The 27,071-nt window shown below is 40.8% G+C and overlaps 1 protein-coding gene across 1 annotated transcript in view; it reads right to left on the bottom strand.

Annotated features, from left to right (window-relative positions):
* myo3a (myosin IIIA) overlaps positions 1-27,071 on the bottom strand; it is a 336,500-nt gene that overhangs the window by 127,466 nt on the left and 181,963 nt on the right. Inside the window, exons 10-14 of the mRNA XM_060920858.1 lie at positions 16,687-16,786; positions 7,242-7,358; positions 6,864-6,968; positions 4,741-4,824; positions 4,321-4,523 (exon numbers count right to left, since the gene is read on the bottom strand). Coding sequence (XP_060776841.1) covers positions 4,321-4,523; positions 4,741-4,824; positions 6,864-6,968; positions 7,242-7,358; positions 16,687-16,786 — 609 coding nt within the window. The remainder of the gene's footprint in view (positions 1-4,320; positions 4,524-4,740; positions 4,825-6,863; positions 6,969-7,241; positions 7,359-16,686; positions 16,787-27,071) is intronic.

Genomic DNA, 27,071 nt, shown 5'->3' on the forward strand with positions numbered 1-27,071 from the left:
TGACCATCAAAAAATGTATGTCCTATTGTTTTGGAATAAAGGGTTGGCATTGGGAGGGGTATGCAATGAGAAGAGTAAAAATTCCATTCCATTCAATGAGAAGAGTGAAAACCCCTCCCACTGCCAACTCTTAATCCATCAGATTAACTTTTAATCCCATCAGGTCAAGTCCCAATGGGTAAGGTAATGTTTTTCACACATTCCAACACAGCTCTAAAACTGCTTTTTACAACATCTTCATTTATCTGTTATTTGACTTTATTTTGGCATTTGACTCGGTTCACTGTGTTTTGAAATTAACTCTTGTACTATTATACTCAGTTCAGAGCCACAACTGACTCTATTACCCTGGTAAACATTTACTCTGTAATTTTGCTCCCAGTCCAACTCAAAATTTTACTCTCTAAACTCAAAATCGAGCAAAATTAACTATTTTTGAGGAAAAGACTTTTAACTCTGGAAAAATTGCTCAGTCATTTTTCCTGTGTGTGCACTACAGCACACGCATATCAACCGATCTGCTCATCAGAAATAGAAGAAATATTTACACTCACTCGAGCTGATCTTTGGCTGGATCGAGTCGAAGTAAAAAAAAAAAAGTCGCCACTCATCAGTGTTGCAGTTCTCAAGATTGAATTGAATCGCTGTCCTGAATCATGAAATGAATCATGAATTGAATTGCTGTCCTGAATTATCCAAAGTGCATAAAATACGTGTGCTATTTCACAACAAGTTTTACCTCCAAATATCCTAAACTATGGCTGACAGATTTTATCCTGTTTACGGTGGGCGTTCCCACTGCAAAAGAGAAACCAATCGATACTGAAAGAGTGAAAGTGATTATCATGCCGTTACCATGTGGACAGTCTTTTATGAATGTGTAAGTGCGCGCTCAGTGCTCTGACTCCGGTGTGACTGAGGAAGGTGACAAGTTTTATGTTTCATCTAATTTAAGTAATTTAAAAACTATAATATTATTTGTCAGTGGGCACACAGGAATGTGTAAAGTATAAAGTTTCTGTCAATATGTTTATCATGCTTGTATGATGAAAAACTCAAGATATTTATCCAAATACATGACCTGCTCATTCTAAACCTGTTGAGCTTTGCCGGCAAAGCTCTCAACCCCAGAGGGTTAAGCCTGAGTGAAAAATACTGTAGCAAGCATGGAAGAAGAGTCTAGAGACAGAAATCTTAGTTTCTCACTTGTTAGCCTGTGCTACTTGCTCTTGATTGCACTAGCACTGGCCTTCGCTAACACCACTGATGAATGGTACATTGGCTGGAAGGTGAGAATGCTGATATGAAGAGTGTGTGTACAGTGGTGCTTGAAAGTTTGTGAACCCTTTAGAATTTTCTATATTTCTGCATAAATATGACCTAAAACATCATCAGATTTTCACACAAGTCCTAAAAGTAGATAAAGAGAACCCAGTTAAACAAATGAGACAAAAATATTATACTTGCTCATTTATTTATTGAGGAAAATGATCCAGGGTTACATATCTGTGAGTGGCAAAAGTATGTGAACCTTTAGGATTAACAGTGAATTTGAAGGTGAAATTAGAGTCAGGTGTTTTCAATCAATGGGATGACAATCAGGTGTGAGTGGGCACCCTGTTTTATTTAAAGAACAGGGATCTATCAAAGTCTGATCTTCACAACACATGTTTGTGGAAGTGTATCATGGCACGAACAAAGGAGATTTCTGAGGACCTCAGAAAAAGTGTTGTTGATGCTCATCAGGCTGGAAAAGGTTACAAAACCATCTCTAAAGAGTTTGGACTCCACCAATCCACAGTCAGACAGACTATGTACAAATGGAGGAAATTCAAGACCATTGTTACCCTCCTCAGGAGTGGTCGACCAACAAAGATCACTCCAAGAGCAAGGCATGTAATAGTCGACGAAGTCACAAAGGACTCCAGGGTAACTTCTAAGCAACTGAAGGCCTCTCTCACATTGGCTAATGTTAATGTTCATGAGTCCACCATCAGGAGAACACTGAACAACAATGGAGTGCATGGCAGGGTTGCAAGGAGAAAGCCACTGCTCTCCAAAAAGAACATTGCTGCTCATCTGCAGTTTGCTAAAGATCATGTGGACAAGCCAGAAGGCTATTGGAAAAATGTTTTGTGGACAGATGAGACCAAAATAGAACTTTTTGGTTTAAATGAGAAGCGTTATGTTTGGAGAAAGGAAAACACTGCATTCCAGCATAAGAACCTTATCCCATCCGCGAAACATGGTGGTGGTAGTATCGTGGTTTGGGCCTGTTTTGCTGCATCTGGGCCAGGACGGCTTGCCATCATTGATGGAACAATGAATTCTGAACTATACCAGCGAATTCTAAAGGAAAATGTCAGGACATCTGTCCATGAACTGAATCTCAAGAGAAGGTGGGTCATGCAGCAAGACATCGACCCTAAGCACACAAGTCGTTCTACCAAAGAATGGTTAAAGAAGACTAAAGTTCATGTTTTGGAATGGCCAAGTCAAAGTCCTGACCTTAATCCAATCGAAATGTTGTGGAAGGACCTGAAGCGAGCAGTTCATGTGAGGAAACCCACCAACATCCCAGAGTTGAAGCTGGTCTGTACAGAGGAATGGGCTAAAATTCCTCCAAGCCGGTGTGCAGGACTGATCAACAGTTACTGGAAACATTTAGTTGCAGTTATTGCTGCACAAGGGGGTCACACCAGATACTGAAAGCAAAGGTTCACATACTTTTGCCACTCACAGATATGTAATATTGGATAATTTTCCTCAATAAATAAATGACCAAGTATAATGTTTTTGTCTCATTTGTTTAACTGGGTTCTCTTTATCTACTTTTAGGACTTGTGTGAAAATCTGATGATGTTTTAGGTCATATTTATGCAGAAATATAGAAAATTCTAAAGGGTTCACAAACTTTCAAGCACCACTGTATGTATAATAATAATAATTATAATATTTTCTGGCTTCTTTCATGGTATATCAGATATATTCCATTCAGCTATTCATCTTCGACTCGTTCAGTACCATGATAGCTGAATGGAATATATCTGATATACCACTCAACACCAGACAATATTATTTAAATATCTCACTCAGATCCGTGATGTATTTCATCTGAAAAATGCAAGTTTTTCAACATGAGAAGATAAACTTCATATCTTCAATCCAAGGTGAAATTTTCTTTTTTATTATATCGACACATTCACAAACAAAAAATCCCCAAATTTATCAAAACAATTCATCAATTTCCTCACGAGTGACATATAGAGATTTATGTCACAGTTTTGGTTCTCCATGTCCCGGATGGAGCTTGGATGAAAAATACGAGCGGTGTATTTCCCAGTAAAACACTCGAGTCTATATAATATAAAAGAATAAAGCTCTAAGAGATTTTAACTACCTTTCTCAGAATGCACTGCAGCCAGCAAGCAGGATGCATGAGAATTTTTTTTTTCATAAATTTGTGATGAAATTTTTGTAATTTTGGAATTTCTGAATTTTTATCCCAAAAGTTTTTTTTTCACAATTTTACGATTTTCTAATCTTGGAGAATATCCAGGTTTTTTGTTGTTAATGTATGACTTTAATCTGAGAAATTCCTCTCAGCTCAGTCGTGGTGTTTGTGGTGTGATGATGTTGATCCAACCTTGCAAAGTGAAGCGATGTGGTTCTTTGACAAAAATACAATTTTTCAGAGATTCCCCCCCCCCCCCCCCCGGAATTTTTAATCCTGGAATTTCTGTGGGGGTTTTTTTTCCTCAGAAATTCTAAATTATTTTCCTCAGAATACCCCCCGTCATGTTTTTTTTCCCCATATATTCACACTAATATACTGTTATATCAATCATATCTTCATGACTTTGTTTCAAATCCACTGTGGTGGTGCACAGAGACAAAGTTACCTAAATTGTGTCGCTGTCCAAATACTTATGGACCTAAACTGTATATACATTTGGGAAAGTAACACGGCTTTGTGTAATCTGCATCAATCTGCAGATTTCTAATTACTGCGTGTTGCCTCTGTAATTATCCTCCATGTTTTTGCTTTGGCCTCAGAGTGATTTTGGCACTGGCGCTGGATGAATGACTCGCCTAATTGTACTATTCACGCAGTTCCTTTAAAACACTTCACTCTTAAGTAGTGCAGCTTCGTGTTTCATCTGAAAGAAAATCAATTTACACCCCAACATCCCCTCTACTGGGGTCACATCTACATTTTTACTTTTAAAAAAGGAAATGATGGAGAATGATGTTCAGTACCCTTTTTTTCATTTTAGTCACTTTTTATTAAAACAAGAATAATTCAGGAATGAAGCTCACGCAGCCTGGTGAACGACGCGGGATTTCTCCAGCAGGTACTCAAAGATCTGAGCTCCCACCACCATTCCTCCACACGTGAACTTCATCTCCAGATACTTCCCAAAGCGGCTGGAGTTACTGTTGATGGCCGTGCAGGCATTTCCGAATGCATCGATGAGGTTGTTCACGAGCAGGATCTTCTCTTGGAGAGTCCGGTTGTTTGCCTGTTAACAACACTTTTGATTGGCGAGCTTCAGTGAGGAGCTCTTTAATAACAGTCAGCATCAGGAACACTGCTTATAACGTAGATATGAACTTCAGTAACACCTCCACTCTATGTAAAGCCTTTATATCTCATTCATAAACATTGTGTTCATGTTTTATAAAACAGCAAATGTGTTATTAAAATGTATTAAATTGAAGTAAAAGATGTGATGAGACCTTGCCAAGGACGGTGAGCTGCTGGACCAGGAGGTGAGCGCTTTCTGTCTTCCCCGCACCACTTTCTCCACTGATCACAATACACTGCACATGAAGAAGAAGACAAGCCATCAGTGCTCATCCACACCACTAATGTTAAAGGGGTTTAATCTGATCTACAGCATCTGGACAGGAACACTGTTTGCTCCAAACTCTCTTATAGTAACAGTCTGAGGGCAGCTGCTGAATTCTCTTCATAAACATCTAATAATACACAGACATTTCTTCTGAGGGACTGTTTTATTCATTCTTCTACATCTGTCCTTTTAGGTGAACTATATATTTTTTTCCTTTTAGACATGGAACTATTTTGTATGTGCATTTAGGCATGGACTATTTTTTTTTTCCTTTAAAAAATGGAAATTCTTTTGTCCTTTTAGAGATGGGACTTTTTTATGTCCAGTTAGGCATGGACATTTTTTCCTTTTAAACATGGGGATTCTTTTGTCCTTTGAGACATGGGACTATTTTTTTCCCCTTTTGGACATGGATTATATTTTCCCCCTTTTAGACAGGAGCTTTTTGTTGTCTTTTTAGATATGGACTATTTTGGTCCATTTAGACATGGGAATTTTTTTTCTTCCTTTTAGAAATAGGAATATTTTTCCCCCTTTTAGACATGGGACTATCTTTTGTCCTTTTATACATGGGACTATGTTTTGTCCTTTTAGAGATGGGACTATGTTTTGTCCTTTTAGAGATGCACTATGTTTTGTCCTTTTAGACATGAACTTTTTTTTGTCTTTTTATACATGGACTAATATTTTGTCCTTTTAGGCAGGGACTTTTTTATCCTTTAAGACATGTTTTTCTCCTTTTAGACATGGGACTATTTTTTGACACTTTAGACATGGGATTATCTTCTGTCCTTTTGGCCATGGACTTTTTTTTTTTGTCTTTTAAGATATGTGGCTATTATTTTGTCCTTTTAGAAATGGGACTTTTTTGTCGTTTTTGACACAGGACTATTTTTTTGTTCTTTTAGAGATGGGACCATTTTTTTTTGTCATTTTAGAAATGGGACTATTGTTTGTCCTTTTAGACATGGACTATTTTTTGTCCTCTTAGACATGGGACTATGTTTTTGTCCTTTTGGGCATGGGACTATTTTTTTGTCCTTTAATACAAGAGACTATTATTTTGTCCTTTTAGACACAGGACTATTTTTGTGTTCTTTTAGAGATGGGACCATTTTTTGTTCTTTTAGACATGGGACCTTTTTGTCATTTTAGAAATGGGACTATTTTTTTGTCCTTTTAGACATGGGACTGTTTTTTTTTGTCCTTTAGATGTGGGAGGAAAGAATTTGCGATGGTGTGTGTGCTGGATACCACAAACCCTTTATGTAGGTGTAAATTAACTAGAACTCCTTTTTTCTACAGATGGCATGGATATCAGCAAAAAAATGGTGGATCAGATATCAGAAAGAAAAAAAAAACATATCAGATCCTGTAAGAAATAACAAAAAGTTTGGAAGTGGATTTGGAAAAGAACTAGAAATGTTTACTTATAAACTTGACTGTTTTTTACACTAGTTAGGATTGGTTTTATTATATTTATACTGAATTATATGTGTTATATTTACAGTGTAAGTGATTTTTGCATGAAAGAGTTTAACTGAAAACTGCACCATTAAAAAAATGTAAAACTTAGAAGTTTAAAGTAAATAATATGGGACGGATATCATCTGATTCTCACAGTTTCTGTATCAGTATCAGAACCAGTGATGTCGTACCATGTCTAAATAAGACGAGCTTTAATAAGACTTTCTCTCAGGTCTGTCTCATTTAGCTATCTTTAGAGTTGGAGTTTAACAGCTATATTTTTACTTTTGTGTCATACAGTCACAGATTTTACTTCTTTATCGATGGAATTCAACAGCTGCCCTTAGACTTTCATTATAAATTAATCTTTAGTAAAATTTTTTTGATACACATCAAAATCCTTTAACATGGACAATCAATGACTCCTGGAAGTCTGATCTGATGCTAATAAGTGCAGTGTTGCTTGCTTCCTTTCACAAGCCTTCTTGCAGTCCTGTTATTCTTTTCAGTCGTGATTTATCACTAGTGGCTTTAAATCACCTGATCAGTGTTGTAGGACACCATGGACTGGTAGGCGACGTCAGCAATGGCGAATATGTGAGGAGGATTTACTGTGCGTTTGGCCTCAATGTACATCTTTGAGTGCTAAGAGAGGAAAGTATGGGTAAAACAATAAATATATATTTATATATAAAATCAATAATATTAAAAGACAATACAAATATGGCACGTGAATGTAAATTATTATAATGTTAAACTTCATTTTCAAGAAGGAAATGAAATGAGATTAAATGTTGAATGAAGAGAGAGAGGGAGAGAGAGAGAAAGAGGCTGATGTTATCTATAATGAAATATGGAGAAGGTCTAGTTTTTAATGCATAGTAGCACATACACACAAATACACACACACACACGCACCTCAGGAGTGTACAGATCAATCTCATGGAAGGGGTTGACAGCAATAAGGATGTCTCCCACGTATGTGTAGATCTGCTCGTTAGCATAGCGCTTCTGCAGATGCTCTGTCACTGTGTTCTAATGGAGAGACAAACATGTTTTACACACACACACACACACACACACACACACACACACTGCATGACATGATCTTTCACAATGACCACATCTGCACCAGACATGTGTGTAAACCTCGCTTTCTGTTCGTCATGTAGCACGCAGTGTGTTTACTGAGAACAATTCAAAATGAATGAAACATCATGGCTATGAAATACACAAAGAAAATAAGTAAAATAATAAATAAAAAGATACAAAATGAAAGATCAATCAATCAATCAATCAATCAATCAATCAATCAATCAATCAATTATCTATCCATCTCTTTGCTTAACTACAACCCCAAATCAGAAAAAAGTTGATACGGTATGTTGAAATTGAAATTAAAACCAAAAACAATGATTTGTAAATAATCTTTGACCTGTATTACACTCAAAACAATACAACAGCACATTATTTATATTTTATCTCGTGAATTTTATTTTATTTCCAAAATAAATACTCATTTCACTTTTGATTCTTGCAACACATTTAAAAAAAAATGTTGGAACAGTAAAGCATTTCCCACTTTATAATGTCTCCATTCCTTCTCACAGCACTTAAAAGATGTTCAGGGACTGAAGACACCAAGTGACGAAGTGTTTCAGGTCTTATTTTGCCCCATTCTTCTTACAAACAGGTCTTAAGGTGTGTAACAGTACGGGGTCGTCACTGTCATATTTTTCCTTTCCAAATTCTCCACACATTCTCTATTGTGGACAGAGGGGACACACCCTCTTCTTCCACAGCCACGCCTTTGTAATGTGAGCAGAATGTGGTTTTGCATTGTCTTGTTGAAATCTCCCTGGAAAAGACGTCATCTTGAAGGCAGCACATGTTGCTCCAAAATCTCAGTGTATTTTTCTGCATTAATGCCCCATCACAAAAGTGTAAGTTACCTTTGCCAAGGGCACTGACACAACCCCATACCATGACACACCCTGACTTTTGGACTTGTTCCTGGTAACAGTTTGGATGGTCCTTTTTGTCTTTTCTCTGAAGGACATGGCATCCATTTTTTTCAAAAAAGACCTGGAATACTGATTCGTCTGACCACACTACATGTTTCCACTGTGTGATGGTCCATCCCAGATACCTACGAGCCCAGAGAAGTCGACGGCGCTTCTGGACACAATTAATAAGGCTTTCTTTTTGCACAGGAAAGTTTTAACTGGTATTTGTTGATGTAACTCCGTATTGTAGCTTGACAAACATTAGCCAGAGTAATTCCAAGCCCATGTGGTTCTATCAGCTATAGATGAATGATGGTTCTTGATGCACTGCTGTCTGAGGGATCGGAGATCACAAGGGTTCAGATTAGGCTTGAGCCCTTTGCCTTTTATACACCGAAATTCCTCCAGATTCCCTGAATGGTTTAATGATATCATGCACCGTAGAGGGTGAAATATCCAAATCCCTTCCTATCTGTCTTTGAGGAACATTGTTTTTAAACTTTTCAGTAATTTTCTCACGCATTTGTTGACAAACTGGAGATTCTCGGCCCATCTTTGCTCTTCAAACACTAGGCCTTTCCTGGATATTGATTTTGTACAAAATCATGATTACAGTCACCTGTTGACGTCACCTGTTTCAAATCACATCGTTATTTAATTGTTTTACCTCATTACTAGCCCGAAATTTCTCCCATCCCAACTTTTTTGGAATGTGTTGCAGGACTAAAACACAGGAATGGATGTATATTAACAAGTGAAATGAAGTTGACCAACAAAACATGAAATATCTTGAGTTCGTTCTGTCTGCAATGAAATACAAGTCAAAATCAATTTAAAAATCATTGCTTTGTTTTATATGTATTTTCTATACTGTTCCAACTTTTTCTGATTTGGGGTTGCATTTTTTAATTTATTCTTAAGTTCGTTTATTTTGTTTTCTGTTGCAAATATTGGAGGTTTAACAATATAAAACAAAAAAAATGTAAGAAACAATAACATAAAACAAGCTGATCAAAAAGCAAGTAAACAAACAAACAAACAAACCAATAAAAAAAGAAATTAAATAACTTAAAAAGCAAATAGTAATAAATAAATAAACAAATAAGGTAATGTTTTATGTTTATAATTTTAAGGCTTTTGTTATTAATGTCGTCATTTGTTTATGGTTGTGCATTTATTTTAAAAAATCTGTTTGTTAAGTGACTCTGGGAGTGAGAAAGGCACTAAATACTGCAAAAATAACCCCTTTGGACATAATGTGTACAATTGTACACATGAAGTTCCATAGCATTTTTCCTTGTGTCTGAAGGGGATAAACAAAACAAAAATAAAAATAATAATAGTGCTAGGAGTTTTATGCCATGAAAAAGTACATTCATCTTGGAAACTAGATAGAGACTGTGATTAGTCACAGTAATTTGCGCTAGCTGTTACAAACCGGGACGTCTGGTCACCGTACCCAGTAGATCCAGAATGGTTAGAGATAGAGAATGAAGTTTAGTGAGGAAAAGTTGCACCATGCTCCCCTGAATAAAGTAAATAAATAAATAAAAACCTATTAAAAAATCATGACAATTGACAGTTATAAGTGATTGAAAAAATCCCATTTTTCATGGATCATTCCGGTTCAGTGATCCAGATCAGCACCAAAAGTCATAGCAATATAATTCAGCCCAGAGGTATTCTTCTTCATGTGAAATTTGGTGATGATTGGTTGAAAACTGAGGGAGAAATAGTGTCCTAAAAAATGTTAGGGGAATAACTTGTTGAATACACTTAAGGTTGCCTTCCTCAGCTACCTTAGCAGGTAGCTGTAGCCTTAGGCCAGGGGCAGATGTCATCAGGTGGTGTCCAACCTTCACTGGGTGTTTTGGCCCCCAACCACAACACCCTCCAGTTGGTGGGCCCACAGTGAGTGGCCAGCTCACTGCCCATCTGCCCCTGGCTTCCAGCTTCCCTCCTCTCTCTTGCTCCAAATCCAGCATGAGGCACATTCCGCCTCCTCCCCCATCCGGCGAGCTGCTTGCTTCTTACTCTGCTCATCCATCCCTATGGCAGAAAGGAAACTCCATACAGACCTTGCTGGAAAGCCCCTGCACCCTATCTCCACAGGGAAGACCCATGCCTGCCAGCCTCTGTCTCGGCAGTCTTGGGCCAGCTGTTGGTATTTTGCAGCCTTCCTTTCATGGGCCTCCATGGCACTGTCAGTTCAACCAGGATTATCTTCTGGTCCTTGGTTGACCATAGCACTATGTCAGGTCGGAGGGTTGTTTGCACCACCTCAGGAAACTGCAGCCTCCTCCCAAGATCCACCCTCATCTCCCAGGAACTTGCGGCGTGAAGAATGCTGGGTCTTTTCCTTTTGGTGGGCCTAACTTCTTCCTTAAGGAAGGTGATGGCTCTCTGTGCGGTTGTGTGAGCTGGTCTCTTCTTGACCCTCTCCCGCTCTATGGTGTCAGCCAATGAGAGGAGTACTTTGTCGTGGTGCCACCTATACTGCCCCTGGGTTAAAGATGTTTTGCACCCAGACAGTATATGGGCCAAGGTCCCCCTCTGGCCGCACAGCTTACAAAGCGGATTCTCTCTTAGCCCCCATGTGTGCAGATGTACTGGGGAGGGGAGGGTGTCATAAACAGACCGCAAGAGGAAGGAGATGTGATAGGGTTCCAGGCGCCACAGATCCCTCCATGTGACTTTGCACCTGGGCAAATCCCATTTTGTCCAGGCCCCCTGGGAACCTTGCTGCACCGCTCTAGCTACTCGTTTCTCCTCCTCCCTGCTCCTCACTTCCGCCTGCACCATGCCTCGCCTGGTTCTTGTATTTGCACCTCCCCAGGTTTGAAATTGTGCAGAGCCAAAGCCTTGTCAGTGGATGTACTGGTTGCCAACTATATCCCGCAACTTCAGGGAACTGACTGCCTGTTCCACAGCTGCGTTGGCAACCCACTTGCATCCAGACCTGGTTGTCATGCCAGCTTGTCTGATGAGGTCATCGTTGGAGTCCCTCAGACTTAGGACAACTCTGCATTTTGCCACCTTGTACTCCTCAACTACTGATGACAGGGGGAGTTGCAGTTGACCAGACCTGATGTAAAGGCCCACTGATGAGAAACTTGGGGGAATGCCCAGCCACCTCCGCAGGTGCTTGTTGGTCCTCCTCTCAATGACCTCGGTGGTAGACATGGGAAACTCATAGACCGTGAATAGCCAAAGGAGCCTGGGCAAGAGGCCATGTTGATACAGCCAGGTCTTAAACTTGCCCGGGAGTAAAGACTTATCAATCTACTTCAGCCATTCCTCGGTTTGCTTCACCGCCTCAGCAACATTGGCACCATCCGTCAGTGACGCATTAAACCACTTTCCCAGGCATTTTACTGGGTTCCCCTCGATGGATGGAATGACCTCACCCTGGACTTGAAGGCTGAACTTGCTGATGACTCTGCCCTTCTTAATAACCATGCTCCTGGACTTCCTGGCTTTCAACAGCATCCCTGCCCAGGAGGCAACACTGCCCAATGTTTCCAGCACCCATCTTGCTTGGACATGCGTCACAGTCGTTACTGTGATGTCATCCATGAATGCTCGCAGCACTGGCTGCACAACACCGGATTCCAATCTAGGGCCCCGGGTTATGCCCTCTGCTGTGGATAACAGTAGGTTCATTCCCATAATGAACAAGATGGGGGAGATAGTGCACCCTGTTGGAATCCCCTTTTGGAGGTCCAGCCAGCTGGTAGTAAAGAGTGCCGATATAAACCTGAGTCGAAATCCTGCAAGGTAGTTGGTGATCATGCCTCGGATTGCCACAGGGATGTAATAATGGTCAAGTCCTTCTTGGATGAGATCATGTGGAATTGACCTGTAAGCATTGGCAAGGTCTAGCCAGATGACTGTTAGGTCGCTTTTCTTCCGTTTTGCTTCTTGGATCAGTTGGCTGATCATTGAGGTGTGTTCCAGACAGCCCGAAAAGCCTGGGATGCCACCTTTCTGGATAGATGGGTTGATATAGTGGTTTTGCGTCATGTAGGAGGTAATTCTTTGTGCCAGAACAGAGAAGAAGATCTTACACTCTATGCTAAGAAGAGAGATTGTTCTAAACTGGGAGATTGCAGAGGACCCCTCCTCTTTTGGGATAAAGCATCCCTCAGCTAACTTCCAGCTTGGTGGAATTGTCCCCTTGGCCCAGATCTTCCTCATGATTTTCCACAACCTCTTAAGAAGCTTGGGGCATTTCTTGTATACCTTATATGGTATACCACTTGGGCCAGGGGCAGCCGATGATTTGGCCTTGCGGACGACGTCCTGAACTTCTTGCCATGTGGGTTCCTTCGCATTCAACTCAGTTATTGGCTTCTCAGGCCTAGAGATATTGTGGTTGGCCCCTAGACCCTGACTCCTATGAGGGTCACTGTAAGCTTCCACAAGGAACTCTTCAACCTCCTCCTTTGAGCTGGACAGTGAGCCAGATTTTTGTTGGCCAAGAAGAGACTTCGTGAAGCTGTATGGGTCTTTTACAAACCGAGCTCTCCTCTTCTCTTTTTTCCGACACTGCTTCCAGAGGTGCTCTGCTCTCCTGACCCTGCACAGTTGTTCCCGCAGATTACTTGTTAGATCTTTAATACCTTCCTTCTCGGTCAGTGAGCTGATCTTAAATCATTTGTTAAGGACCTTTATCTCACTTCTCAGGCGATGAATCTCCCTCTCCCTCCTGTTTGGCTGGCCTTTCTGCTCCATAGTGCCAAAACATTCCTTGGCGAGGTTGTACACTATGGTTGTCAGTGCATTGATCTTCCTATGTGCTGAGCCTGATGCAGTTGCTTCCAGGATGCCATCGAGGTCATCATCCAGCTGCATCCAAGCATTGTTGTCTGCCATCTTTGGCCATTTAATCCTCTCTCTCCTTGCCAATTGGATTGGAGTGGTTGGAGGGGGGTTCATATGGACTGGTCTCTGGTGCTGGGGCAGCTCAGGTGTGGAGAGATCTTCAGCACTGTGGGGTGATTCCTGGCTGTAGTTCTCCATCATCTGACCAGACTCTGGGTCTGTGCACTGCTCCTGAGTTGCTGATGTTCTGCACTTGGACCTACTCTGGTGTTGCTTGAGTCCTCTGGTGCTTTTGCAGATCTTCCCACAATGGCACCTAACAGTGTACTCCACTCCAGTCAGTGTAGATTGCTTGAGCTTTCTCGTAGTCATGTTTCTTGTCCTGGCCGATACTGGTGTGTCCATCCCGTTGAGTCTCTCTTCCGCCCCCCCTCTTGGGAGACTCTGGGGGTGTTGTTCATTTGGTTCCTTTGTAACTTTGGGTGGTTCCCTCTTACGAGTGCTGCTCACAGGATTGCTAGCCCTGTGTGCCTGCGCCAGTCTTTCCTGGAGGTCAGCTGTCTCTCCAGCGTCACCAACCTTTCTCGGTTGTCATCTAGTCTAATTCCTAGATGCCACTGGTAACCCAGAGATGACTTGTTGAATACACTTAAGGGTGCCTTCCTCAGCTACCTTAGCAGGTAGCTGTAGCCTTAGGCCAGGGGCAGATGTCATCAGGTGGTGTCCAACCTTCACTGGGTGTTTCGGCCCCCAACCACAATAATAAGAAGGAGAAGAACTAGATAGAGAGTGTGACTATGGTCACAGTGATTTGCCCTAGCTCTTACAAACCGGGATGTCTGGTCACCATACCCTATAGATCCGGAATGGTAAGAGATATAGAATGATGCTTAGTGAGAAAAAAACAAAGCCCTTTTTCATGGATCATTCTGGTTCAGTGATCCAGATCAGCACCAAAAGTCATAGCAACGTAATTCAACCCAAAGGTATTCTTCATGTGAAATTTGGTGATGATTGGTTGAAAACTGAGGGAGAAATAGCATCCTATAAAACATTAGGACAACAACAACAACAACAATAATAATAATAATAATAATAATAATAATAATGTAGAAAGATCCTGAGTGAGAGTAACAATTTGCGCCAGCACTGTTAGCGCAAATTAAAAATGGACACTAAGACTTTGTTTTATAATGAGTCATTTATAATTTATTTGTTAATATGCATTTTTTTTTTGTATACAACCCCGATTCCAAAAAATTGGGACAAAGTACAAATTGTAAATAAAAACGGAATGCAATAATTTACAAATCTCAAAAACTGATATTGTATTCACAATAGAACATAGACTGCATATCAAATGTCGAAAGTGAGACATTTTGAAATTTCATGACAGCAACACATCTCAAAAAAGTTGGAACAGGGGCAATAAGAGGCTGGAAAAGTTAAAGGTACAAAAAAGGAACAGCTGGAGGACCAAATTGCAACTCATTAGGTCAATTAGCAATAGGTCATTAACATGACTGGGTATAAAAAGAGCATCTTGGAGTGGCAGCAGCTCTCAGAAGTAAAGATGGGAAGGGGATCACCAATCCCCCTAATTCTGCGCTGACAAATAGTGGAGCAAAATCAGAAAGAAGTTCGACAGTGTAAAATTGCAAAGAGTTTGAACATATCATCATCTACAGTGCATAATATCATCAAAAGATTCAGAGAATCTGGAAGAATCTCTGTGCGTAAGGGTCAAGGCCGGAAAATCATACGGGGTGCCTGTGATCTTCGGGCCCTTAGATGGCACTGCATCACATACAGGCATGCTTCTGTATTGGAAATCACAAAATGGGCTCAGGAATATTTCCAGAGAACATTATCTGTGAACACAATTCACCGTGCCATCCGCCGTTGCCAGCTAAAACTCTATAGTTCAAAGAAGAAGCTGTATCTAAACACGATCCAGAAGAGCAGACGTCTTCTCTGGGCCAAGGCTCATTTAAAATGGACTGTGGCAAAGTGGAAAACTGTTCTGTGGTCAGATGAATCAAAATTTGAAGTTCTTTATGGAAATCAGGGACGCCGTGTCATTCGGACTAAAGAGGAGAAGGACGACCCAAGTTGTTATCCGTGCTCAGTTCAGAAGCCTGCATCTCTGATGGTATGGGGTTGCATTAGTGCATGTGGCATGGGCAGCTTACACATCTGGAAAGACAGCATCAATGCTGAAAGGTATATCCAGGTTCTAGAGCAACATATGCTCCCATCCAGACAACGTCTCTTTCAGGGAAGACCTTGCATTTTCCAACATGACAATGCCAAACCACATACTGCATCAATTACAGCATCATGGCTGGGTAGAAGAAGGGTCCGGGTACTGAACTGGCCAGCCTGCAGTCCAGATCTTTCACCCATAGGAAACATTTGGCGCATCATAAAACGGAAGATACGACAAAAAAAGACCTAAGACAGTTGAGCAACTAGAATCCTACATTAGACAAGAATGGGTTAACTTTCCTATCCCTAAACTTGAGCAACTTGTCTCCTCAGTCCCCAGATGTTTACAGACTGTTGTAAAGAGAAAAGGGGATGTCTCACAGTGGTAAACATGGCCTTGTTTGAGATGTGAGACTTTGAGATGTGTTGTTGTAATCAAATTTACAATCACCTAATTTTTCTCTTTAAATGATACATTTTCTCAGTTTAAACATTTGATATGTCATCTATGTTCTATTCAGAATAAAATATGGAATTTTGTAACTTCCACATCATTGCATTCCGTTTTTATTTACAATTTGTACTTTGTCCCAACTTTTTTGGAATCGGGGTTGTATAATTGTGTTAATTAAGTGGCTCCCTGGAATCAACACGTGATTTAAAAAAAATGGAAAAGAACACTTTCATATTATCAAATGTAATTAAAAATTGTATTGTATTCAGATCTCTTTTTGGTCATGAATTGAACAGGACTAAACTTAAGTTGTATTTAATTTAACCCCACTGCTGTTTTGTTTCTAATTTGCGCATCAGAGCAGGAAGAAAGCAGCAGTCAAAGCATTTCCCTCTCACATTGTCTGTTTGTGGCCAACAGAGACTGATTCCCCGGCGTCTCGTCCTATCATCTACTTCTATCGCTGCAGGGACGTGAGAAATAAAGCGAGCATCCAATTCCTCACAGCCTGGCCTGGTCCTGTAATGGATGCTGGAAATCCATCTGCAACTATGTGAGTGATCTGTATCTTTCAGTACACTGATGTGATCATAAATCACTGTGAACGCAGTTTAACACACAGAAACTGTTCCTGTTCTCTAAACTGTGTTTTGTTCATTCAGTCATCTGACGGTTAAAAATGGGGTTGCTGAAGGACGTCATCACTGCGAGGAGGTTCAGCAAACGCAGGAAGCAGGCAGGGTTGTAAGCATGGCTGTACTTGCGTTCTCATTTTCTTGTGCTATATATAGCTGATTTAATGTGCTACAGATGGATAGGACAGTTCTGTATGATTTATTGTATGATCATGCCAGAGAAATAAAAATCGTACTTCATCGAGGACTTCCAGGGTTGCCAGATCCTCCAGGTCGTCAGGTTGGTCGCTCTGAGGCTTCATGTTGCTGCCTTTTTTAGTGTGAATTCTTTCGTGTCTGCAATATACAACAACCAAACATACATTTAACTTCATGAAATGGGATGAGAATTGATTGAAAATGTTAAATATTTAATCATTTTTGGAAAAAAAAATGTGACTTAATCATGTATTGGTTGCTGAAATTTAGACATACAGTGGGGCAAAAAAGTATTTAGTCAGCCACCAATTGTGCAAGTTCTCCCACTTAAAAAGATGAGAGAGGCCTGTAATTTTCATCATAGGTACATTTCAACTATGAGAGACAGAATGGGGGGAAAGAATCCAGGAAATCACATTGTAGGATTTTTAATGAATTAATTGGTAAGTTCCTCAGTAAAATAAGTATTTGGTCACCTACAAACAAGCAAGATTTCTGGCTCTCACAGACCTGTAACAACTTCTTTAAGAGGCTCCTCTGTCCTCCACTCTTTACCTGTATTAATGGCACCTGTTTGAACTCGTTATCAGTATAAAAGACACCTGTCCACAACCTCAAACAGTCACACTCCAAACTCCACTATGGCCAAGACCAAAGAGCTGTCAAAGGACACCAGAAACAAAATTGTAGACCTGCACCAGGCTGGGAAGACTGAATCTGCAATAGGTAAGCAGCTTGGTGTGAAGAAATCAACTGTGGAAGCAATTATTAGAAAATGGAAGACATACAAGACCACTGATGATCTCCCTCGATCTGGGGCTCCATGCAAGATCTCACCCCGTGGGGTCAAAATGATCACAAGAACGGTGAGCAAAAAATCCCAGAAGCACACGGGGGGACCTAGTGAATGACCTGCAGAGAGCTGGGACCAAAGTAACAAAGGCTACCATCAGTAACACACTACGCCGCCAGGGACTCAAATCCTGCAGTGCCAGACGTGTCCCCCTGCTTAAGCCAGTACATGTCCAGGCCCGTCTGAAGTTTGCTAGAGAGCATTTGGATGATCCCGAAGAGGATTGGGAGAATGTCATATGGTCAGAATAAACCAAAATAGAACTTTTTGGTAAAAACTCAACTTGTCGTGTTTGGAGGAGAAAGAATGCTGAGTTGCATCCAAAGAACACCATACCTACTGTGAAGCATGGGGGTGGAAACATCATGCTTTGGGGCTGTTTTTCTGCAAAGGGACCAGGACGACTGATCCGTGTAAAGGAAAGAATGAATGGGGCCATGTATCGTGAGATTTTGAGTGAAAACCTCCTTCCATCAGCAAGAGCATTGAAGATGAAACGTGGCTGGGTCTTTCAGCATGACAATGATCCCAAACACACCGCCCGGGCAACGAAGGAGTGGCTTCGTAAGAAGCATTTCAAGGTCCTGGAGTGGCCTAGCCAGTCTCCAGATCTCAACCCCATAGAAAATCTTTGGAGGGAGTTGAAAGTCCGTGTTGCCCAGCGACAGCCCCAAAACATCACTGCTCTAGAGGAGATCTGCATGGAGGAATAGGCCAAAATACCAGCAACAGTGTGTGAAAACCTTGTGAAGACTTACAGAAAACGTTTGACCTCTGTCATTGCCAACGAAGGGTATATAACAAAGTATTGATATGAACTTTTGTTATTGACCAAATACTTATTTTCCACCATAATTTGCAAATAAATTCTTTAAAAATCAGACGATGTGATTTTCTGGATTTTTTTTCTCATTTTGTCTCTCATAGTTGAAGTGTACCTATGATGAAAATTACAGGCCTCTCTCATCTTTTTAAGTGGGAGAACTTGCACAATTGGTGACTGACTAAATACTTTTTTGCCCCACTGTAGTCAAGCCTGAGATTTATTCCACAGATATATTGATTTCTGGATTCTGATTGGTCAGAAGGTGTTGATTAATTTTCTCGAACAGCAGCTCTGACAATAGTGCAGCTGCAAACCACAGGTTTATATTAATACACTGATTATACAACCCCAATTCCAAATAAAGTTGGGACGCTGTGTAAAATGTAAATAAAAACAGAATGCAATGATTTGCAAATCTCATAAACCCATATATTTTTCACAACAGAACACAGAACACATATCAAATGTTTAAACTGAGAACATGTCCCATTTTAAGAAAAAAAAAGGAAATTTTGAATTTGATGGCAACAACAGGTCTCAAAACAGTTGGGACAGGGGCATGTTTACTACTGTGTAGCATCACCTCTTCTTTTAATAACAGTCCATAAATGTTTGGGAACTGAGGAGACCAATTGCTGGAGTTTTGGGAGAGGAATGTTATCTCATTCTTTCCTGATATAGGATTCTAGCTGCTCAACAATCCTAGGTCATCTTTGTCATATTTTTCGTGTCATGATGTGCCAAATGTTTTCAAATGGTGAAAGGTCTTGACTGCAGACAGGCCAGTTTAGCACCCATACTCTTCTACTATGAAGCCATACTGTTGTAATAGAGGCAGTAAGTGGTTTAACAGTGTCTTGCTGAAAGAAGGAAGGTCTTCCCTGAAAATGATTTTGTTTGGATGGCAGCAAATTGTTCTGAAACGTGTATATCTCATTCAGCATTAATAATGCCTTCCCAGATGTACAAGTTACCCATGTCATGCACACTAATGCACCCTCATACCATCACAGATCCTGGCTTTTGAACTGTGCACTAATAACAAGCCGGATGGTCCCTCTCCTCTTTAGCCTGGAGGATGTGGTGTTCATGATTTCTAAAAAGAATTTCTACTTTTGATTCATCAGACCTCGGGAAAGTTTTCCACTTCACCTCAGTCCATCGTAAAAGAGCTCGGGCCCAGAGAAGGTGGTGGTGTTTCTGGAAATTGTTGATATCTAGTTTTAACTTGCATTTGTGGATGCAGTAATGAACTGTTTTCACAGACAATGGTTTTCTGAAGTGTTCCTGAGCCCATACAGTGATTTCCATGACAGACACACATCTGCTTTTAATGCAGTGTCTCCTGAGGGCCTGAAGATCACAGGCATCCAATGTCAGTTTTCAGCCTTATCTCTTGCATACAGAGATTTCTCCAGATTCTCTGAATCTTTTGATTATATTATGCACTGCAGATGATGAGATATTCAAAGTCTTTGCAATTTTATGATGAGGAACATTATTCTGAAATTGTTCCACAATTTCTAGATGCAGTTTTTCACAGATTGATGAACTTCTGTCCATCTTTACTTCTGAGAGACTCCACCTCTCTGGGATGTTCTTTTTATACCCAATCATCTTACTGACCTGTTGCCAATTAACCTAATTATTTGTAAAATGTTCCTCCAGCCATTTCTTTTTAGTACCACTTACTTTTCCAGTCTTTTGTTGCCCCGTCCCAACGTTTTTGAGATGTGTTGCTGCCATCAAATTCAAAATGAGCTAATATTTTTTCATGAAAGTCTCAGTTTAAACACACACACACACACACACACACACACACACACACACACACACACACACACACACATATAAACATTTGCAAATCATTGAATTCTGTTTTTATTTACATTTTACACAGCATCCCAATTTTTTTGGAATTATGGCTGTAATATGTTATTGTTATTATAAAGTGGACGCTCGTTTATAGAGTAAAAACGTGTCTAAGTGTTGATATGGTGATGTTTTCTGGAAGGAGTCTCCAGTGTCAGAGCTTTGAAACATTCAGAGGTTCAGCTGGAAGAGTTTGTATTTCTTGGTTATCTCATCTCATTATCTCTAGCCGCTTTATCCTGTTCTACAGGGTCGCAGGCAAGCTGGAGCCTATCCCAGCTGACTACGGGCGAAAGGTGGGGTACACCCTGGACAAGTCACCAGGTCATCACAGGGCTTTTCTTGGTTATATTTTATCTTAATAACTTTAGCAAAAATGAAAAAAACGATAGGGTGGCAAGGGAGTGAGTGTTTATAACCGCTCTCATGGAAGTTAAAACTTGCATTAACAAGCAGCATTAAATGTAGCTAGAAATGGATAAAAAGTATGAGAAGTGTAATTGTTGGAAATTCCCGTGGTATAAGAGGACACATACCGGTATTTGAAATGTGTTATTAGAAAATATTCATGTGAGTGTGAATGTGAATGAGTCTGTGTGAATGAGTCTGTGTCTATGTGTCAGCCCTGTGATGACCTGGCGACTTGTCCAGGGTGTACCCCACCTTTCGCCCGTAGTCAGCTGGGATAGGCTCCAGCTTGCCTGCGACCCTGTAGAACAGGATAAAGAGGCTAGAGATAATGAGATGAGATGAGATATTTAACCCAAGGACCACACACTAACATTTCCAGGATGGCCGCCAAGTGCACAAACTTTACTATAAGATGATCATCTTAGTGGTGGTTTGGTACAGAATTTGCATTGAAGCAAATCAGTTCATTTGAGTGTACTGTATATTTGTGTAGTGACCTGGAAAAACCCTTCACATGCTCAACTGTTTAACATTTGTTCTAAAACCTACAAGTTTTCCAGAACTGAAATGGCAGGAAAAATGTGAGGGGAGTTGAGTGAATGAACAGCACTTTTGCCTCCCTCTGTATCATGGCTGAAGTGTCCTGGAGCAAAGCATCTAACCCTCTGGGAGCTGTAGCATAGCTGCCAACTGCTCTGGATGTACAGTATGTGTGTGTGTGTGTGTGTGTGTGTGTGTGTGTGTGTGTGTGTGTGTGTGTGTGTGTTCACTGCTTCAGATGGGTTAAAGGCAAAGGAGGAATTTCATGGTGCCTGAGTACATGTGACAAATAAAGGTTTCTTCTTAACCTAAAATAAAAAAAAAAAACATTTTCACATATTGCTAAAATATATTTTCTCAAAGCTAGATGGCCTTTCTCATCTCATCTCATCTCATTATCTCTAGCCGCTTTATCCTTCTACAGGGTCGCAGGCAAGCTGGAGCCTATCCCAGCTGACTACGGGCGAAAGGCAGGGTACACCCTGGACAAGTCACCAGGTCATCACAGGGCTGACACATAGACACAGACAACCATTCACACTCACATTCACACGTACGGTCAATTTAGAGTCACCAGTTAACCTAACCTGCATGTCTTTGGACTGTGGGGGAAACCGGAGCACCCGGAGGAAACCCACACGGACACGGGGAGAACATGCAAACTCCGCACAGAAAGGCCCTCGCCGGCCACGGGGCTCGAACCCGGACCTTCTTGCTGTGAGGCGACAGCGGTAACCACTACACCACCGTGCCGCCTTATTTCTGTAATATCTCACAAAATATCAGGCCATTCTGTGGCTGGAAAGTTATTTAATTTGAGGGGATTAAAGCACATAATGTGCATGAAATCACTCGCTTCTTCTCGCAGTCAAGCAGACAGAGGACGTCCATGTGTGTGTGCGCCTGCGCAGGTTTACCTTTGAGCGTGCACCGACAGTTCCATCATTGTGTCGCTAAACGAACAGCTGATCACACCGAGGTGCTCGCTGACCACCAATATTTATTAGTTTGGTCCTGCGTTTCCTTTCCTTCGTATATAACATAATATCTTTTCTTCTCATTTTCCATTACTGTAGTTGGTCTTTCACATTTCTTTCGCACACTCACGTCCTCCATTTTTCTCTCCTGTTTCAAATTTGTATCCCACAATACCTTGTGTGAATGGGGAAAGCCCACCAGGTGATGTGATGCATGACATAGTATCTTGTATTGGGTCATGGTGAAGCAAGAAAAAATAGCAGAGAATTTAGGGCCACTTGGAGATAAAGTCATTAATTGTTCTATTTAAAAAAAAAAAACTAATACAATTGGAAGTCTGTGATTCGAGTTCAGTAGACTTTGGTCCACTAAACAAAAATAATTGGGTGTTGGGAAAATTATTTTTATGACCTAAACTTGAAAAATCTGAAAGGCAGTCTACCTTTAAAGTAAATAATTCAAATGATATTATTAGTATAAAACCCCACTTTTACAGAAAACCTGATTTTTTTTACATGTTTTTACAGATTGTCATATGTATTTCAAGTGTATGAGAGGCCAGATGAAGAGTCATCCAATTTTACCCCAGTTACCCCATGGTCTAGAATACTGGGTTGGCATCCGGCGGGGGATAACCATGTGTCATGGGGAGGAAGGGCTCTTTAGTCTTGGTTGACAATCTCTAGGAAGATGGTGTCTCAAAAAAACAAAAACAAAAAAAAACTTTGGTGCCCCCAGTGTTCTGGTGGTGTGGCATTGGGAGTGGTCTAACTACCACTGTGGAGGGGACTCCACAGGGATGACTTAGCCATATGAAAAGATGAAACGGACACAACCAACAGCTCTCGAGTCAAGCCCCATCCATCATCCATAACTGCTTATCCTGTACAGCGTTGCAGCCAAGCTGGAGCCTATCCCAGCTGACTATGGGCGAAAGGTGGGATACACCCTGGACAAGTCGCCAGATCATCGCAGGGCTGACACAAAGAGACAAACAACCATTCACACTCATGTTCACACCTACGGTCAATTTAGAGCCACCAGTTAACCTAACCTGCATGTCTTTGGACTGTGGGGGAAACCGGAGCACCTGGAGGAAACCCACGCAGACACGGGGAGAACATGCAAACTCCACACAGAAAGGCCTCCATCAGCCACTAGGCTTGAACCCAGAACCTTCTTGTTGTGGGGTAACAGTGCCAAACACTACACCACCGTGCTGCCGGGTTCAAGCCCCTAACTTATCCAGTCCAGAAAGATGAATCCCAGGGGTTTCATAATGACATTGGAGTCAGACTGAGGTAGAAATGTCAATATTATATCCAATTACAAAATATTTTCAGCATTTCAATTTCATTTTCCGTCAAACAACCATGCAGTTCTGTTAAAAAAAAGAAGAAAATTTGGAAACCCCTGTATTAACCACCAAATCCAGTGCAAATCTCGCACATTACACCCTACTGTCAAAACACACCGCTTGTTAATGAATAAAAAAAGATAGTGAAGATGAGTTCGCTTCATGCGTCCATGCTATCAATCTCCTCCACCCGATCTGATCTGGAGTGTTCGCTCCATTTGATCTTTTTAAGCTTCTCTTTTATGATCAAGAACCATCAGAACCAAGATTAGCCTGATTAGCCTCCTGGCTGTATTATTAACAGGTCACATAAACAATTTGAGGTGTCTGACATTTAAACAGCACTTTGGCTCAATCAGATCACCAATGTTTCCGGACCATTTCAGACTCACCAGCTGAACTGGACAGATGAATCAATTGCAAATAAATCATAAACTGTTACAAAACAAGCAGGTAGATTCTACAAGCTAATTAAAAAGCATCATTTAAACTATACACTTCACAAAAGCACAAACTGCACTACAAGACATTATGAGTTTTAGCCACTAGCCTATAGAACTACACCGTTATGAGCGTTAGCTCAGGAAAAAGCAGATATTTTGTAACTCAGAGTGGTATGATGCAGCCGATATCCCCTACCTCTCATCACTGACTCTTCTCTCAGTCTTTCCTTGAGGGCTTAAAGAACACAAATGATGCACAATATTTAGATACAGAGCTTTGGAGTGGTGAAAACTGGCCAGACTGGTGTGTGACAACAAAGGTGTAGTTGAACAGGAATCAGACACTGTTTAGCATAAAGAGTGTGTATGGCTCACCGTACAAAGATTAACACTCTCAAGTAACGTTCGTATTTTTGGGGGAAATTTGAGCCAATTGGTGGGTTCATAGGTCTCAATTAGCTAAGAAAAAAAAACCTTGAGATACATTGAGGTTGGATTATTGGCAAAGATTAAGTGGGGAATGGAGCCGTCCTCCAGGCAGAAATATGCAATTCAAGAAGGTTTGCGCCAGAAATCTGAGCTACGAACTAAGGTGTGCTGTTATAGCAGAGCTCCATGCTTAAGAGAATATGGTAACGCATCGACCGGATTTTTGATGGCTTTTGGGCCCGTACAACATCCATACATATGAACGACGTCTGTGTACCACCACAGAGAACCCAATCATAAGTGCAAGGCAACATATCTCATAAACACTTAAAGATAGACTATCTTTCAGATTTTTCAACTGTAGGTCATAAAACGATTTTTCCTGACACCCAATTCTTTCATCTCATCTCATTATCTCTAGCTGCTTTATCCTGTTCTACAGGGTCGCAGGCAAGCTGGAGCCTATCCCAGCTGACTACAGGCGAAAGGCGGGGTACACCCTGGACAAGTCGCCAGGTCATCACAGGGCTGACACATTGACACAGACAACCATTCACACTCACATTCACACCTACGGTCAATTTAGAGTCACCAGTTAACCTAACCTGCATGTCTTTGGACTGTGGGGGAAACCGGAGCACCCGGAGGAAACCCACGCGGACACGGGGAGAACATGCAAACTCCACACAGAAAGGCCCTCGCCGGCCACGGGGCTCAAACCCGGACCTTCTTGCTGTGAGGCGACAGCGCTAACCACTACACCACCGTGCCGCAACCCAAGTCTTTGTGTAAAACGATGTTTGGATGACTAGATAATCGGAAATGTCCGGAAACTGTATGTTGGGAAAGTTGTTGAAATTGCTTGAAAAGTCCATCTTTTTTAAAGCTGTACTGCCTTTCAGATTTTTCAAGTGTAGGTCATAAAAATAATTTTCCCTGACACCCATTTACTTTTCTTTAGTGACTGAAAGCTACTGAATTTGAAACACAGACTTCCAATTTTATTAGTTTTTTTTTTTAATAGACCAATTAATGAATTTAGGGCCATGTGGCCTGAAATTCTCCACTATTTTTTTTTCTGCTTCACCATGACCCAATTCAAGATACTACATCATGCATCACATGGTGGGCTTTCCACATTCACGTAAGGCATTGTGGGATACAAATTTGAAACAGGGGATAAAAATGGAGGACGTGAGTGTGCGAATGAAACATGAAAGACTGACTACAGTAATGGAAAGCGAGAAGAAAAGACGTTATGTTATATACGAAGGAAAGGAAATGCAGGACCAAACTAATACCGGTAAATATCGGCGGTCAGCGAGCACCTCGGTGTGATCAGCTGTTCGTTTAGCGACAGAATGATAGAACTGTCAGTGCACGCTCAAAGGGAAACCTACGCATGCGCACACACACACACACACACACACACACACACACACAGACTTCCTCTGTCTGCTTGACTGTGTAAAGCAGCGAGCGATTTCATGCACATTATTTGCTTTAATCCCCTCAAATTAAATAACTTCCCAGCCACAGAATGGCCTGATATTTTGTGAGATATTACAGAAATAAACATATACAGTATCATAATGACCACATTTCACAGAGAACTAAATTTCACTGATTTTATGAACTCGAAAAGCTGTCTAGCTTTAACCAACGGACAACAAAATTTGTATATTTCTTTCCATAAGATAGACAGGTTTTTATCCAGTGCTTATTTTTAATTTGCTTTTCAAAAAATAATGTGGGATTAATTACTAACACATTTTACGGAAAATATCCATGACAGTTTAATATAAAACTAGCTAAAACAGTCTTATTAGTTCAGTAGCTTGTTGGATAAGTGACCCAGAAAACTGTTTGACATAAAATTTTGAAATATCAAGACTGCAGCTCAAACCCTCAGAGCTGATATGCTGTATTCAGTCGAGGAGGATATATTCCAGTAGGTTTTTTTCCCCCAAAAGGTTTTTATCCTATTAGTTTTTCCATAGCAGACAAATACATTTGCATTGTATGCTTTTTTGCCTGAATGATTTCTTACTCTGCGCACTCATGTAAACATAATTATTCTATCTACATTCACTGAATACAAGCAATCCTGTGCTCTGATTGGCTACTCTACTACAACCCCGATTCCAAAAAAGTTGGGACAAAGTACAAATTGTAAATAAAAACGGAATGCAATAATTTACAAATCTCAAAAACTGATATTGTATTCACAATAGAACATAGACAACATATCAAATGTCGAAAGTGAGATATTTTGAAATTTCACGCCAAATATTGGCTCATTTGAAATTTCATGACAGCAACATATCTCAAAAAAGTTGGGACAGGGGCAATAAGAGGCTGGAAAAGTTAAAGGTACAAAAAAGGAACAGCTGGAGGACCAAATTGCAACTCATTAGGTCAATTGGCAATAGGTCATTAACATGACTGGGTATAAAAAGAGCATCTTGGAGTGGCAGCGGCTCTCAGAAGTAAAGATGGGAAGAGGATCACCAATCCCCCTAATTCTGCGCCGACAAATAGTGGAGCAATATCAGAAAGGAGTTCGACAGTGTAAAATTGCAAAGAGTTTGAACATATCATCATCTACAGTGCATAATATCATCAAAAGATTCAGAGAATCTGGAAGAATCTCTGTGCGTAAGGGTCAAGGTCGGAAAACCATACTGGGTGCCCATGATCTTCGGGCCCTTAGA

Source organism: Neoarius graeffei, chromosome 5, assembly GCF_027579695.1.
Source record: "Neoarius graeffei isolate fNeoGra1 chromosome 5, fNeoGra1.pri, whole genome shotgun sequence".
Classification (NCBI taxonomy): Eukaryota; Metazoa; Chordata; class Actinopteri; order Siluriformes; family Ariidae; genus Neoarius; species Neoarius graeffei.